The sequence below is a fragment of the Cibotium barometz genome, chromosome 52 (genome assembly GCF_041138505.1).
Source record: "Cibotium barometz isolate CiBa-2024 chromosome 52, ASM4113850v1, whole genome shotgun sequence".
In the NCBI taxonomy this organism is placed as follows: Eukaryota; Viridiplantae; Streptophyta; class Polypodiopsida; order Cyatheales; family Cibotiaceae; genus Cibotium; species Cibotium barometz.
The window spans coordinates 24,517,065-24,531,899 of record NC_141097.1 but is presented as its reverse complement, the minus strand read 5'-3'; the positions used below and the strand labels follow the sequence as shown (position 1 = coordinate 24,531,899).

At 46.5% G+C, this 14,835-nt stretch overlaps 1 protein-coding gene across 1 annotated transcript in view; it reads left to right on the top strand.

Moving 5' to 3' along the window:
- LOC147608981 (periodic tryptophan protein 2-like) overlaps positions 1-12,254 on the top strand; it is a 52,441-nt gene extending 40,187 nt beyond the window's left edge. The window contains exon 4 of the mRNA XM_086788685.1: positions 11,763-12,254. Within this exon, the coding sequence (XP_086644811.1) occupies positions 11,763-12,254 (492 nt within the window). The remainder of the gene's footprint in view (positions 1-11,762) is intronic.
- The last annotated feature ends 2,581 nt before the right edge of the window (positions 12,255-14,835 follow it).

Sequence of the window (14,835 nt, the reverse complement as noted above, 5' to 3'; positions counted from 1 at the left end):
ACCTTTACATCAAAAGCCTGCAATTCTAATTCCTTGATCACACCTAAGCATTTGACCTTCTGGTGATTGGCCAACCGAATACGGAAACCAGACGCTTCAGTAATATTAAGACCAAGCCTCTTCACAGCTGCTAGTGTGATTACACAAATTTGTGCACCACCATCTATATATGCTTCTGTTGGAAATAAGTGCTCACTAGGAGTACTTTTAGTCTTGGTCATCTCAGTGTATGCCACGTGGCACCTCTATAATTGTCCCATAAGTCACTCTACTCTATCTTGTACTTCTCACCTATATATTGTGGGTGTCACATCAATGAAAGCATCAATCTTGTGTCTTGTCTACACTCATCTCAAGGTATGTCTATGTTTTGTGTTTCCTTCTAGTTATGCTCTCATTTCAGTTTCAGTTTTATCTTTGTCTCTTTCCCATTTTTCATATCATGGTATCAGAGCAGGTTTATCCTGGCTCCCCTCATCTTTGCCTCTGTTTCCTGTAAGCGATTGCCCCTCTTCTCTCTCTTGCTGGTTCAGAACAGGCCGTCGCTTAGTTGGGTGCTGCCCCCCCTGCTCTTGGTAGTCGACCTGCTGCTGTAGCAACCCGCCGGCCTGAACTTGCTGTCCGCCCTGTTCAGGCGGTCAGTCCTTTTCTTATCCTCATATCTGCAAACTGCTAGTTCCTCATGCTTCGATGGGCTGTCACATGCTATGGCCTTGACAAGTGGTGAGAGAGCCGGCTTCTAAAAACAGTTTGGATCTCTTCTTTCATTCATTTTTGCAATCTTGTAAGGGAATAGACACTGCCCTTGCATTTTAGCAAGAGGTAAGACCTTCCCACATGGCCTCTTCTACTCATTCTCTCATGTCTATCGACAAATTCAATGGGTCCAACTTTCATACTTGGCAAATCAAAATCAAGTGCCATCTTATGAAAGAAAGTCTTTGGGATATTGTTCACCATGCTGCTCCCGAAGATTCCGACATTGAGCAAGTTATCACTTATGCTCCCACTGCCAAGAATGACAAAGCCTATGCTATCATCTTGCTCGGTCTTGGAGATGATTACATTTATCACATCTCCGACATACAGTCTGCTTCTCGAGCATGGATCACTTTGGATACCCTTTTTGGACCTCGCTCTAAAAACTCTAAGATTGCACTTATGAGCTCATTCTTTGATCTATATATGCAGGAGGGAGCTACTATAGCCTCTCATGTCAATTATTTTCGCAGTCTTATGGTTCAGCTTGCATCAGTGAAGTCTCCCATGTCCGAAGATATTGCTATTGCTGTGCTTCTCAAAAGCTTACCTGACACCTATGCTACTCTTGTCACTACCTTCAAGTATCACAATAATCCTACTCTTGAAGGTATCATCAATGCTCTCCAAGAAGAGGAAAGAACTCAACAACAAAAAACTGACACTGCATTTTTAGCAAAGAAAGGAAGTTCTAAGGTAAGAAAGCCTTGCACCCATTGTGGAAAAACTAATCATATGGAGAAGGACTGCTTCAAGGCCCATCCATGCACCATTTGTGGCCGTGATAATCACCGGGAGAAGGACTGCTATTCTAAAACCTCTACATCAGCCCCTGCATCTACCTCAGCCCATGTTGCTGCAGCATCTACATCAGCAGATCTTGCTGTTCATTCCTATGATGAGGAGTGGGCTTTCTGATTACTTCATCTTTCTTGACTACCACTTTGACCACCGATGATGTAGGTCAAGGGGTTCTATGTCTTACTCATTCTGCTTTAGGACCTCTCTCTTGTCCCTACTCGAGAGGCAGAGATTGCCCTTGAGGAGGGGATGTCTTCAAGGTCCATCTGTTTGTCTACAGTCAGTCTTCTGTCTATCTAGTCTTGTCTGTCTGTCTATCTGTTGTCTGTCTATCTGTCTATCAATCTGACTGTGTCTTGTTTTAGATCCATCTTGTCCCTATCCTTGTGGACCCATATGAGGATATCACTTGAGGAGGGGTGTCTCAGGATCTTTGTCTGTCATGTCTTGTCTCTCAGTCTATAGGTCTTTATGTCTATCTTCTAGTCTTGTCTTTCTGTCTTTCTCCTGGTGTCCACTTAAGGAGGGTGTTGGAAATAAGTGCTCACTAGGAGTACTTTTAGTCTTGGTCATCTCAGTGTATGCTACGTGGCACCTCTATAATTGTCCCATAAGTCACTCTACTCTATCTTGTACTTCTCCCCTATATATTGTGGGTGTCACATCAATGAAAGCATCAATCTTGTGTCTTGTCTACACTCATCTCAAGGTATGTCTATGTTTTGTGTTTCCTTCTAGTTATGCTCTCATTTCAATTTCAGTTTTATCTTTGTCTCTTTTCCATTTTTCATATCAGCTTCTACCAGATTCTTCCCTTTGTGCCATACATCCACCATAGGACATATATCAGACAACTCCTCAATAGATAAAACAGTCACTATCCCTCTAGCAGGCTCCTTCTCTCTCGGGTTCACAAGTCTTTTCCACTGACGTTTCAATTTGGGAGCTAACTCTAGCAATTGCCCAAAAGTAATATTAGCTTTCCTTCCAGCCATGTCCTCCTGTAAATTGTAGCTATTGTGCCCAACCCCCAGTGGAAAATCAGTCACTTGAAACTTCCTACGAGACTTCCGCTTCCGCTTGACCTTTACATCCTCTCCTTCCTTCACTTTACCTTTCTTCTTGCTAGGCCCTGCAGCATCCCTGCCTTCCCTTTCCAGTGGCGTTCGTTTTCCCAAAGGCATTACATCAGCTTCCGTCTCCTTTGTCTTCTCAAGGGTGACCACATTCACCACCTTAGTTTTACCCGTCTCCTCATTTGTCAATCCATTGGTCCCTGCTTCACCTTTAATTTCAATTCCATAATCATTTGCCCTATTGGGAATCTGAGAGGGTAAAGGATACATATCACCCCCCCATTCGCGGCGGCTTATCACAATCAGGACTTATATGCCCCAATTCACCACAATTCCAACATTTAGGAATAAACCGTCTACCCCTGCCAAAACCACGGCCACTTCCATACCCTGCTGTCTGACCTTCAGCCCCTTCCTGATTATAAGCTCTGCCTCGGCCACGTCCACCACCACCTGTGTTCCCTATCATTTTCAAACTCAGATTCTTCATACAATCCACTATTTGCCTCATGTCCTGTTGAAGTCCTTCATCAGAAGCTGTAACAGCTGTGGGTGCCACCTTTGTCCCCTGTGGTGTGGCATTATTCATTTGAGCTTCTGTCGGTTGCACTCTTTCCAGCACGGTTTTCACTGGTACCGCTTCTACCCTTCTAATTTCAGGCCTCACTGCCACTGGAACCATCCCTAGCTGGTTCATCCGTTGCAACTTCCAATCCTTTGATTTGGCAATCTCCACCGCATCCTCATAAGATTTGGGCTTCTTTAGTTCAACCTTCCAACGAATGCCTCCTTTCAATCCTGCAACAAAACGATCCTTCTTCATCATGTCCGGAGGTACTTGATCCTCCCCCAAAGCCCTGCACAAGGTCTCCCACAGCAAAGAGAATTTCTTTACATAATCATCAATTGGCTCCAATTCGCCGTGTGTCAACCCCTGCACTTCATGCCAAACTCTGTCTGGATCCTCAACCTTCTTGAACCTGTTCAAAAGTGCAATCTTCAATCCATCCTCAGTCATTGGAATGCGTGGCTCAGCATCTCTTAACGACTCTTCAAAAGTTTTGAACCATGCCCTCGCATCTCCCTTCAAACATATATTTAGCAACCGCAATACCTGTGCTGGATCGTTGATGTGGTTGCTTATGCATGCAACCTCCATTCTTTCAAGAAAATCTGTTACATCTTCATTAGGACCACCAAAAAACTCTGGATACGACATCATTTTGATCTCCAAGTTTCGCCTCAAATCCTAAGAAAAACAAGAAAAACACCTTCCCTGAAACCTTCAACTTCTAGGGCATACACCCTTGTAGACGAAGAAAAATACCCGAACTCTCCTCAGTGGAGGCACCAGAAAGCTGTCGGAAATTCCGGACAGGGAATCACCTGCCTCTATAGTTGTCCATCCAACAGCCTTGGAAAACACCACGAGCGTGGGGCACCACGAGCACACTGGCTGGAACACTTCACATAATTCACCACACCACCCACACCAGAAAAACAGCACAAACAAGACTTTATTTCAGAACAAATCTTCGTCTCTACAAAGTTGGATATCCAGAATATCTTTAGAACCATCCTCCTCTAACACCCACTCATAATCTGCCCACTCTCTCTCATCTATGTAAATTACAACTGACCAATACCCTGTATCACTATCAGAGTATACAACCTCAAACATTGAGGGATCTTCAAAATACAGTTTGTGGATATTTGGACCTAGCTCCAGAACAAGATAGATGTCTGTAGTAGGCTACCCTCCAAGCTTTACCTCAGGTTTACAAGACTGTATATTTAGTACAGAGACTATTACAAACGAACATGCAAGCATCTAGTTCCTGTTTTGACTTTCTACATTAAACTTCCCAAAAAACCCAAGTTTAGAGATTCATAAGCAGCTTCTACATCTTTGAATTGAAGACCATGAATTACCCAAACTCCCTCAAAACCTTGCCAGCCTCAGAGAATCTATCTCCTCTCCTTCTTCGTTTTTTATTGCAGCGGATGCCACCACCTTGGACGTGGCTGTTGATGCTCACTTTTTCCTCCTCAGTCGATGCCTTGCTTTTTTCATGATTCTCTGCAGTCTCGGCCTGCAGTTGACGCCATCCTTTTTCCTTCCACTCCCGTCGACACCACCTCCAGCCTTGCCTTCTTTCTGTGGACGCCCCCTTCCTCACTTCACCGCAGACAACGCTCCTATCTCTTTTGCACTCTTCCGCTAGCAGTCGGCACCACCACCTCCTCCCCTGCAGACGGCGTGCTCTCCTCTTCTCTCTTTTTGCTGGGCTCTCTTTCCTGGCCTGCAGTGATCGCCAGCCTTCGCTATTCCAGGCAGCTACCCTCCACAACAAGCTCCTGTTTCTTGTCTACCTGCAGGCGGCTCACTCCACAAGTCGACACCACCCTCCACAACAGGCTCCTCTTTCTGCAGTCGCCACCCTCCACAAAGCAAGCCCTTCAATTGAAGGCAACCCTCTGCTCCTGCAATGAGACGGCAACCCTGTTAGAAGTCATCTCCTGTCCAGTTTTATACACCAGAGCCTTTGTTGTGGGTGTGCCCGCCCTTATGAGGTGTTTTCCCATTTTTCCCCACTCTCCGCATTTTTCCCCTATTTTTTCCCATTTTTCTGAGGCTTGGGAGGGCTGCCAGATGATGCCAGGAGCACCCCAGTGCTGGCCGACTTGATCTTCATCAGTCGTGGGCTTCAGGGCTGCTGGCCGACTGCTCTTTATCAGTCGTGGGCTTCATTATCCTGTTCGACTGCATTTATGCAGTCGTGGGGTTCTTTCTCCAGTCGTGGGCACTCCTGCTGCTGGCCGACTGCCTTCTAGGGAGATATATATAGGACCCCAGCCCCCATACCTCATTTGTATCATATCTCGGGATCTTCTTGTGTATATAGAGCAGAGTTACACGCCTACATCTGTCTCTCTCTCGTGCTGTTTTTCTGCCTGCGTTTTTGCTTTTGCTCGTGTTCCCAGGCTTGGTCATCATCTCCACTGCATATTCTGACATGGTATCAGAGCCTAGGCTCTAGATAGTTCTTGGGATTTGTGTGAGCAAGAGGGGGCTGTTTTGTGGCTGATTGGTGGACTGTTTTGGGCTGATCGGGAAGAGGAGAAGCAAGAGGAAGGCGGGCTGATTTGCTGGACAGCCACTTGCAGGTATCAGTTCTTCTTTGTTCCCACCCACCCACCCTTTTGAGAGTACATCCCCGCGATGGCAGATTTGTATGAGATGGCCGAGAGACATGTGAAGATCCCGACACTCCCCACGTTCCCGGTGGGCCGTCAGTTGGACGGGAGCAACTACGGCATATGGAAGGTGATGATGGAATCCGTTTTGGAGTCTTACGACCTCGCCGATTTTGTCATTGTTGGTGTTCCACGGCCGGAAGTAGAGGAAGGGGAGTTACCGTCAACCCGAAAGGACCGGGAGGCCCAGACGCAGATGTGGGATCGCGTCACGGATACTCGGGAGTGGATTCTCGATAGTGGTGCTTCCAGGCACATGACTCCTTCCCGTTCCGGTTTACAGGATCACTGCAGGCTTTCTGGTCATATTCTTACTGGGGATACGTCCACTATCCCAGTTCACAGTGAGGGCAAGATGGAGATAGTTCCCGATGGCAGAGGGGGGAAGCATTCCTCCCAGGTGTTGTATGTTCCGGCACTTGGTTTTCATCTGTTGTCAGTGCATCAGGTTTGCAAGACTGGCGTACGGGTGGAGTTTGATGAGCATTTTGTTGCTCTCCGGGACAAAGCAACAAGCCAAGTGGTTTGGGAAGGTGGAGTGGAGAATGGAGTCTACAGGCTTTCAGCACTCTCTCTCCCAGGTCCTCAAGATTGTGATGAGTGGCAGTGTGGTAATAGCTACTCAGGTGTGGATACGCTGCAGGTGCGGGCTTTCCGAGACCAAGTGGTGGATAGCTTGCCAGTTGGCAGGAACTTTCCAGTACTGAGGTTGGTAGTTCTTGTGTTCGTGAGTCAGAGGAAGCTGAACAGGTCACTTATGCTCTGATGTCTCGTCGTGTTCGGGACAGAACTTCCAGTAGTTGAGGATGTTCTTTCCACGGGGACCTTTTGGAAAGCCAGGCAGGTGGCAGGTGCTTACTTGCAGAAGGAGGTGGTTTCTCCAGGCTTTGTGGTTCCGGATTCAGAGGGGGTGATTGACAGGTTTCAGACGGCCTTGCATGGTCTTCAGAAGGTTTCCAGGACTTGTTTGTGCACCGTAAAACAGGTGTTGATCCTTGTGAGCAGTGTGATGTCTCTGTGACTCAGAAGCTTCATGGTTCATTGATCTGGTTGATGGACACCGGATTGGACGGGAGCTTCCTGATGAGGCAGTTGAGCTCTTGGTTGTAGATGTCTCTTTGGGAGGCAGGATTGCGTTTCCTGTGGTTTCTGCGACATGCGAAGGATCAGAGACTCTTTTACACAGGAGGGGGATTGTTGGATGGAGTCCGACTCCACGGTTGGAGTGACTCGGTTTGGGGAGGAGATCCGGACACGAGGAGATCTACTTATGGCCCAGGAGCAGTTTTACGGAGCAGGAGGAGGTTACATTGCAGGTTTGGGCTTCCACTGGAGGAACCCTTGGTCATCCAGAGGCACTTTGTTCGTGAAGAGATTGTTGCTGATGACATCTTGCTGGAGTTCTGTTCGACGGAGGACAGTACGGTGGACCTCTTCACGAAGTCGCTCTCAGGATTTGCTCAGGCGGCACCCCAGCTCCCAGTGGTTGGTCACACAGCCAGGAGCTGAGAGGGGGTGTTAGAAGTCATCTCCTGTCCAGTTTTATACACCAGGGCCTTTGTTGTGGGTGTGCCCGCCCTTATGAGGTGTTTTCCCATTTTTCCCCACTCTCCGCATTTTTCCCCTATTTTTTTCCATTTTTCTGAGGCTTGAGAGGGCTGCCAGATGATGCCAGGAGCACCCCAGTGCTGGCCGACTTGATCTTCATCAGTCGTGGGCTTCAGGGCTGCTGGCCGACTGCTCTTTATCAGTCGTGGGCTTCATTATCCTGGCCGACTGCATTTATGCAGTCGTGGGGTTCTTTCTCCAGTCGTGGGCACTCCTGCTGCTGGCCGACTGCCTTCTAGGGAGATATATATAGGACCCCAGCCCCCATACCTCATTTGTATCATATCTCGGGATCTTCTTGTGTATATAGAGCAGAGTTACACGCCTACATCTGTCTCTCTCTTGTGCTGTTTTTCTGCCTGCGTTTTTGCTTTTGCTCTTGTGTTCCCAGGCTTGGTCATCATCTCCGCTGCATATTCTGACAACCCTCCACGTCAAGAAAACAAGCTCTCTGACGTCGCCACCAGCCTCCGCAGCAGCCCAGCAAAACCAGCGCAACACCTACCCTCAACTCTCTGCATCCAGAGGCGGCCACCTTCACGAAAAAAACTCTCGTGGAATCAGGCAAGTCCCAGATCAGCACTTTGCTTTTGGAAATCACGTGCCCAGCATACTTCTGCAGCCGATTTCTTTGGTTGATGTTTCTACTTTCACCACCTTTTTAAATAAAATTACATAGTATTTATTAAGGCCCTTGTGTATTAAGGTCTTTATGCTCCATGCACACCTTCAACTTGATATTGGTGACGAAGATCTCCAATTGCATGTGCGCCCTCTACAAAGATTTGATCCACTCCTGCTCTTCTACATATGCTCACGAGATCCCAACCCCAACACAACTCATTCTGTGGTGTTCCACAATGTGTTCGAAACATCATACCATTGATGCTTACACCATTTCCAACCAACGTATCTGCAGCAAACACATTATCACATGCTAAAAAGGCTTCATTGCAATTCAGTGGGTGGAGTATTGGGCATCCCAGTGCCACATAAACATGCATCTATATGTACATATGCCAGAAAAACACACTCAAAAAACTCCTCACAGTGAGCACTCACTTTATCCGCCCCACCCGTTCGCCTATATGGACATAGCTTGCTGGACCATGGGCGAGAGCCTCCTCCACTTCCGGGATGATCGGAGTTGACCTCTTCCCACCAAGACCGACCTTCGGTCCTCCTTCCTCTATTCATATTGGCGCCGCCGGAACGAGGTGCGGGGGATGGTCGCGATGAAGATGCCATGGAGGCAAGTGCCAAGGTGGCTTGAGCAATGGAGGTGAGTGTAGGAGAGGCTAAAGCAAGAGGAGGTGAGACCGTGAGTGTAGGAGAGACCTGATCACAAAATCGGACCTCATGACCGGGCTCATGCAAGAGGTGAGCTTTCACGTTATCCGCCCCACCCATTCGCCTATATGGACATAGCTTGCAGGACCATGGGTGAGAACCTCCTCCACTTCTGGGATGATCGGAGTTGACCTCTTCCCACCAAGACCAACCTTCGGTCCTCCTTCCTCTATTCGTATTGGCGCCGCCGGAACGAGGTGTGGGGGATGGTCGCGATGACATGGAGGCAAGTGCCAAGGAGGCTTGAGCAATGGAGGTGAGTGTAGGAGAGAGATGTAGGAGAGGCTAAAGCACGAGGAGGTGAGACCGTGAGTGTAGGAGAGAGATGTAGGAGAGGCTTGAGCCTTGAGCAATGGAGGTGAGAGTAGGAGAGATGTGTAGGAGAGGCTTGCCAATGGAGAGGCTAGAGCAAGAGGTGAGTGTAGGAGAGCAACAAGACTCAAGTGACAACTTGAAATTACAACTTACCCAAGGTCCCAATGCCACTTGAGCCTTGAGGCTTGAGGAGAGCTAGAGCCTTGCCGGGTTGCCCATTGAGTCTTGAGCCTTGAAAGTTGAGGAGTGTTGAGCCAATGAGCTTTCCACTTGGGCCTTGTAAGTTGAGGAGCGTTGAGGCTTGAGCTTGAGCCTTGCCAATGGGGGCTCTTCTTATAGCCATGGGCCAAGTGGGGAGGGTTGCTCAATGTTATAGGGTGCCCAACGGTTACAGGGCGCAACGGTCCGCTGACCATCCTGTCGAGCTCTGTCCCACACGAACAGCCGCCCCGCCGTCACGGAATTGCCGTCCCCTTGTTGCAGCGTGGGCTCACATGTCTCCTGGCCGTTCCTTGTCCGGTTCCGTTCCCGCGCGTTATGGGACGGCGTTCCCCCGTCCCAGGGGTCCGTCCCCCGCGTCCCCTGTGCCTATGGCAGCAATAGTTGGTAGCCACATCATGAACCCTAACAGTAGGTGGCAGCAGTATGTCGAAGCCAGCATCAGCATCATAGATCTGTTCACAGATCTCATCTCAGCTGTAAACATTTGCATCATTAATATAGTTGCATTTGCATTCATCTACATTAATTAAGTTAATGAAGGCTGTGCAGTGTGATTACTACGATCAACCCTCATCATGTAACATTGGTATCAAAGCATCTAGGGTAACCAGGCTCAATGTAGTCTAGAGCATAGTATCTTCAGAACATGAGATATATTGTGTTTCCCTACCTCGGACTAGCTAGAACACCTGGTCATTCTAGTAAGCCACTCCCACCCAACCTTCATCGCGTATCGGGTCGGTCCCCCTCTTCACCCGTGCTACTTTCACCTTAGCTTTCGCTTTGGCCAGATGTATTCCATTCATTCAGTAGTTGCTTCCGCTCAGGTAAATCCAGTACATAGTTGCAATGAAACGCGTTTCATTCCATGTGAATGAAACGAAACGTTTCATTGGAATGAAACGCGTTTCTTTCATGCTGCCTGGGAAAACCTACGTTTTTCAATGTTTTCTATCCAGAGAGCACATTTAAAAAAAAAACGTCTACAGGCGTCTTGGGAAACTGATCAAAGGAGCTCCTGTCTTGCACAAATCAGCTCCTCTAGTTGACTATTTGTCATCATTCATACATGATTGCATCTATCAGGCTTCAACATGCTTTACTTTGTGTATTTCAGACTTCAATGTACTTTTTTTGTATTAGCTTAGGATTCAAACTTTTTGTGATCACTTTGAGTGCCATTATTGAGTAGTTGCCATTATTGATGATGAAATCTAGATCTTGATTCTTGATGTTGCCAGTTTATTTATGCCAATTGGTCAGTGACTCAGGTGGGTGCCCACTGTAAATGGGTCACCCAGATTCTTTAGTTTTAGCTTGTAAACATGTTTTAATGTGTAAATGATGCATGTTTAATATTGTTTTGCAAGGAAGGCAACATATTTTTAAATATTATAAACCTGTATATAAATTTTGAGGCCTGTACCCCCCCCTTTTTGTATGAAACGTTTTTGAAACTTCTGGAAAATGAATGAAACGTTTATGAAACACGTTTCATGAAACGCCTGGCAACTATGATGCAGTATTAAAGATTTTACAGGTCATCATTACAGGCTTTAGCCTATATTTGCATTAGTAACCCTTCATTTGCATTTACATAGCATATAGGGTTGCATCAACATGTAGGTCATTTTAGACCCGCATCTCATTCAGTCATGCATTAATCCTTTGCATTTGCAAGACAGACAAGACCATGCAGTAGTATGTCGAAGACCAGCATCAGTTGGGCACATTATGCATGAAGCGTAGCAGTTAATAGGAGGAAAAGGTGGCCAGGCCTAGATGAGCTAGGGGCCAAGTCGGCCAGCCCACAAGGTCTTGACCAGCCTGTCGCCAGCCTCATGGGCATCCTAGACAGCGTGGCCAAAGCACAGGGGCTGCCAGACAGCAGGCAGCAAGGGCAGCCAGCATCTGAAGCAAGGTGGCCAGCATCTGAATCAAGGTGGCCAGCACATGGGCAAAAGGTGCCTATTTAAGGCAACTTAAAGCAGGTCGATTTGAGTCTTTTTCTCATTATTCAATAAAGCAAATATACCATCCTTGGTGGGGGCCCTGTAGAGGGTATTTGGGACCCAATTGGGTGTACTGTGCCTTTATTGTGATTCTCTCTCTCTCTCTCTCTCTCTCTCTCACTTCCGCTACATTGTGCAAATCGTTAGGAACCAAGGTGATGAATATTGGTTATCCGAATTATAATCCTGTCTGTAAGCTTCCACATGTTACACTCTTGCTCACATCCACACCCACACCCACACCCACACACGCATGCACGCACACATATATACATATGTATATAAAATGTGTGCGTGTGCGCATGCGAGAGAGAGAGAGATGCTGATATGAGTTTTGTCAATGGATATATTTTTGATGCAGGAGATGCTTGCATCTTCTTCATGGGATAAGTCTGTACGCATATGGGATGTGTTCGATGGAAAAGGCAGTTTGGAAACGTTTTTGCATACACATGATGTGCTCACTGTAGCTTATCGGCCTGATGGGAAACAACTTGCTTCTACAACACTTAATGGACAAATCCATCTATGGGATCCCATGGAGGGCCAACTTATGGGCACCATTGAGGGGAGGCGAGACATAGCAGGGGGAAGGTTGATTAGTGATAGGAGGACTGCAGCGAACTCAAGCTCAGGAAAATGCTTCACCACCATTTGTTACTCTGCGGATGGAAACTACCTACTGGCAGGGGGCAGCAGCAAGTACATTTGTATGTATGATGTGGGTGAGCAGGTGAGGCTCCATGCTAACTCCTGTTTCTTCACTTCAATCACTTTTAACTTTCTAATTATCTCCTCTGTGGTTAATGATATCGTGTGCTTTATCCTTATACAAGGACTATTCACGCCCTAGAGAATTCATTCTCTAAGATATTCTTTTAAGGTATTCATCTTCCATTAAAATAAAGCAGCCTATTTTTTAAGAAATGCCCTAACTCTAAGGTTCAATGAGCTGAAGGCCTTTGTTTTACTACTACTAATATCTTAGATTTGAATAGTTTATTCTTTAATGTAATCAGCTTTAACGAAACTATAGTTTTGGTGGTTTATTATTCTTTAATGTAATCAGCTTGAACGAAACTATAGTTTTGGTGGTTTATTATGAAACCTACTCCAACTCTAATTTCTCTATGTGAGTGAGAGGATACAATGTGCAGTGTATGCAAGGAAAAATAACAAGATATAGGATCTTTTATAGCGCAAAACTTAAACTCAAATCACACAATAACAGAGATGGAGAACAATATATATTGTGGTGTGATGTGATACAATAAATGGCTGTAGGGTCCACACCCGCGTGCTCCGGTAAAGGGAGCTTTGATGGCTGATCTGGAACTGTCATGATGGGAGGGTGTGTGCTAATAGAAGCTAGAATATAATAAACAATAAGGTGGATTGGTGTTGGAGTGTGACTATGTAAATAGCCTCTGTGGACTGCGCTTGATTAAGGTGACCATCACAGTCATATGGACCTAGTCGGCACCTACCACATAGTGACCACAGATGGCTGCCTCAAATATCTATTGTGACTACCATTATGGTCATATGGACCTAGTCGGCACCTGCTACACAGTGGCCAAAAATGGCGGTTGCGTCCCATAACCTTAGAGCAAGGTTGTTGGATCCTTGGAGCTCACATGGCGTGCAGGAGTAGGAGACTGTGCAGAGTATGAAAGCGACTCAAAAAGTGTGTTTGTGTGTGTGTGTTATAGTAAAAGTGCGAGATGATTGGCACAAGCACTTCACTTGATTGATTTGAAATGAAAGTACACGGGCCTTTTTGTAGGCTTGGCTGAGCCTTATCTTTGGGTAAATTACAGGCCTAAATCAAAGGAGATAATATCTACCTAAAAGGTGCTGATATCACTGCTTAGCTAAAAGGTTTAAGAGAGTGTTCCCATTTATACACACTTATAAGAGTAGGGCTATACAAGGGTTATTTAGGAGGAACATGTATACACACACATAAAGGGCGGACACAAGGCGGACTACGAAACCCAAAAAAGGTGTCTAGGAGTAAACTCCACCAACCCCATGTATGGATGGTTACGAGGATAATGGTCCACACAAGCATGCAGCCTCTTTGTTAGTGTGCCAAATGTGTGTAAGATGTCATACTAAGTGCGAGGGTTGCTCAACCATGGCTACACCTCATAATGTGGAAATGTGGGAGGAGTTGGAGCATGCATTGTATAACGAGTTCTTGTCTGAGAACGAATAACGAGGTACTTGGACCATTTGGGACAAATATAAAATGTATGTAAAACCTCTAGACCATTTTATTGCTTCACACAAGGATTGCATTCTTATGTTTAAGGGCATTGATGAATTTCAAAAGGGGGTTGACTCATATTATCGCTTGCATGTTCACAATTGGAGCCTTCTCAAAATTTGGAAGATGCAATAAAGCATGCCTATATCTTTCACGAGAAGAGGATGCTAAGGGTAAATCTACACAAAAGTTAGTGCATAATGTGCAAAAAGTGCCCTTCTCAGGTATTATGAAGATAAAAAGGAAGTAGAGGTTTACCATGAGAATGAAACACATGTAGCATGCAATAGGTTGATGTAACACGCAACAAAGCCTTCTTTAAACCTGTGAGTTTATGCAATTCCACTTTATTTTGAGAGAGAAGATAGAGTCCACACAGTATTGGGTCCCAATTACCCACTAAAGACCCCCCCCCCCCTCCCCCCTCCCCCCCCCCCCCCCCCCCCCGCCCCCGCCCCGCCCCCTCAACAAGCAGGAGTATTTGTTTGTATTTCTTTGGAGAAATTTGTACAATGAGTATGAAAGATGACCAAGGACTGCGCAACGCAAGGACAAAGTAGACTGAACGCAGGCTGAACCATATGCTGTCCAAGCTCCCTTGAATAACTCTTCAATGACCACTATGCAAACCCAGAACTGAGGGATGCACATATGCTGGCTGAATGCTGAAGAGGTTCTTCGAGGAGGCCTTGGGACTGTAGCACAGTAAAGTGCTGTATGCTGAATGTATGTGCAAGGCCGGAGGTTCTAGGAACACATCCCTTCTCTTTAACTGCTTATAAACTGTTTTGTGATGAATGAATTTTGGTGGGAACTAAGCGCTTGCTTATATAATTGTTTTGCTGCTGGTCTGTTTGCTCTTATGCTGTCGGTCTGTTTGCTAGACAAAAAATATGCCTTTTTGCTAGCATTAAATGCTGCTCATCATGCCCATGTTGTCCTTTGATGCTGGCCGACTGTAGCACTACCCGAGTGCATGCTGAGCAAAGCTTTATGTGGCCGACTAATGCTTGTAAGCATTTATGCTGGCCGACTGCTGATTGCAGACAGCTACAGGCTGCCAATTGGTTGCCCTTGTTCTCCATGCTGCCTGTCATTGGCTGAATAGGCTAACTAAGCTAGCTATGCTATCTGGCATGCCTAGAGAGGTGGCATAGGGTCC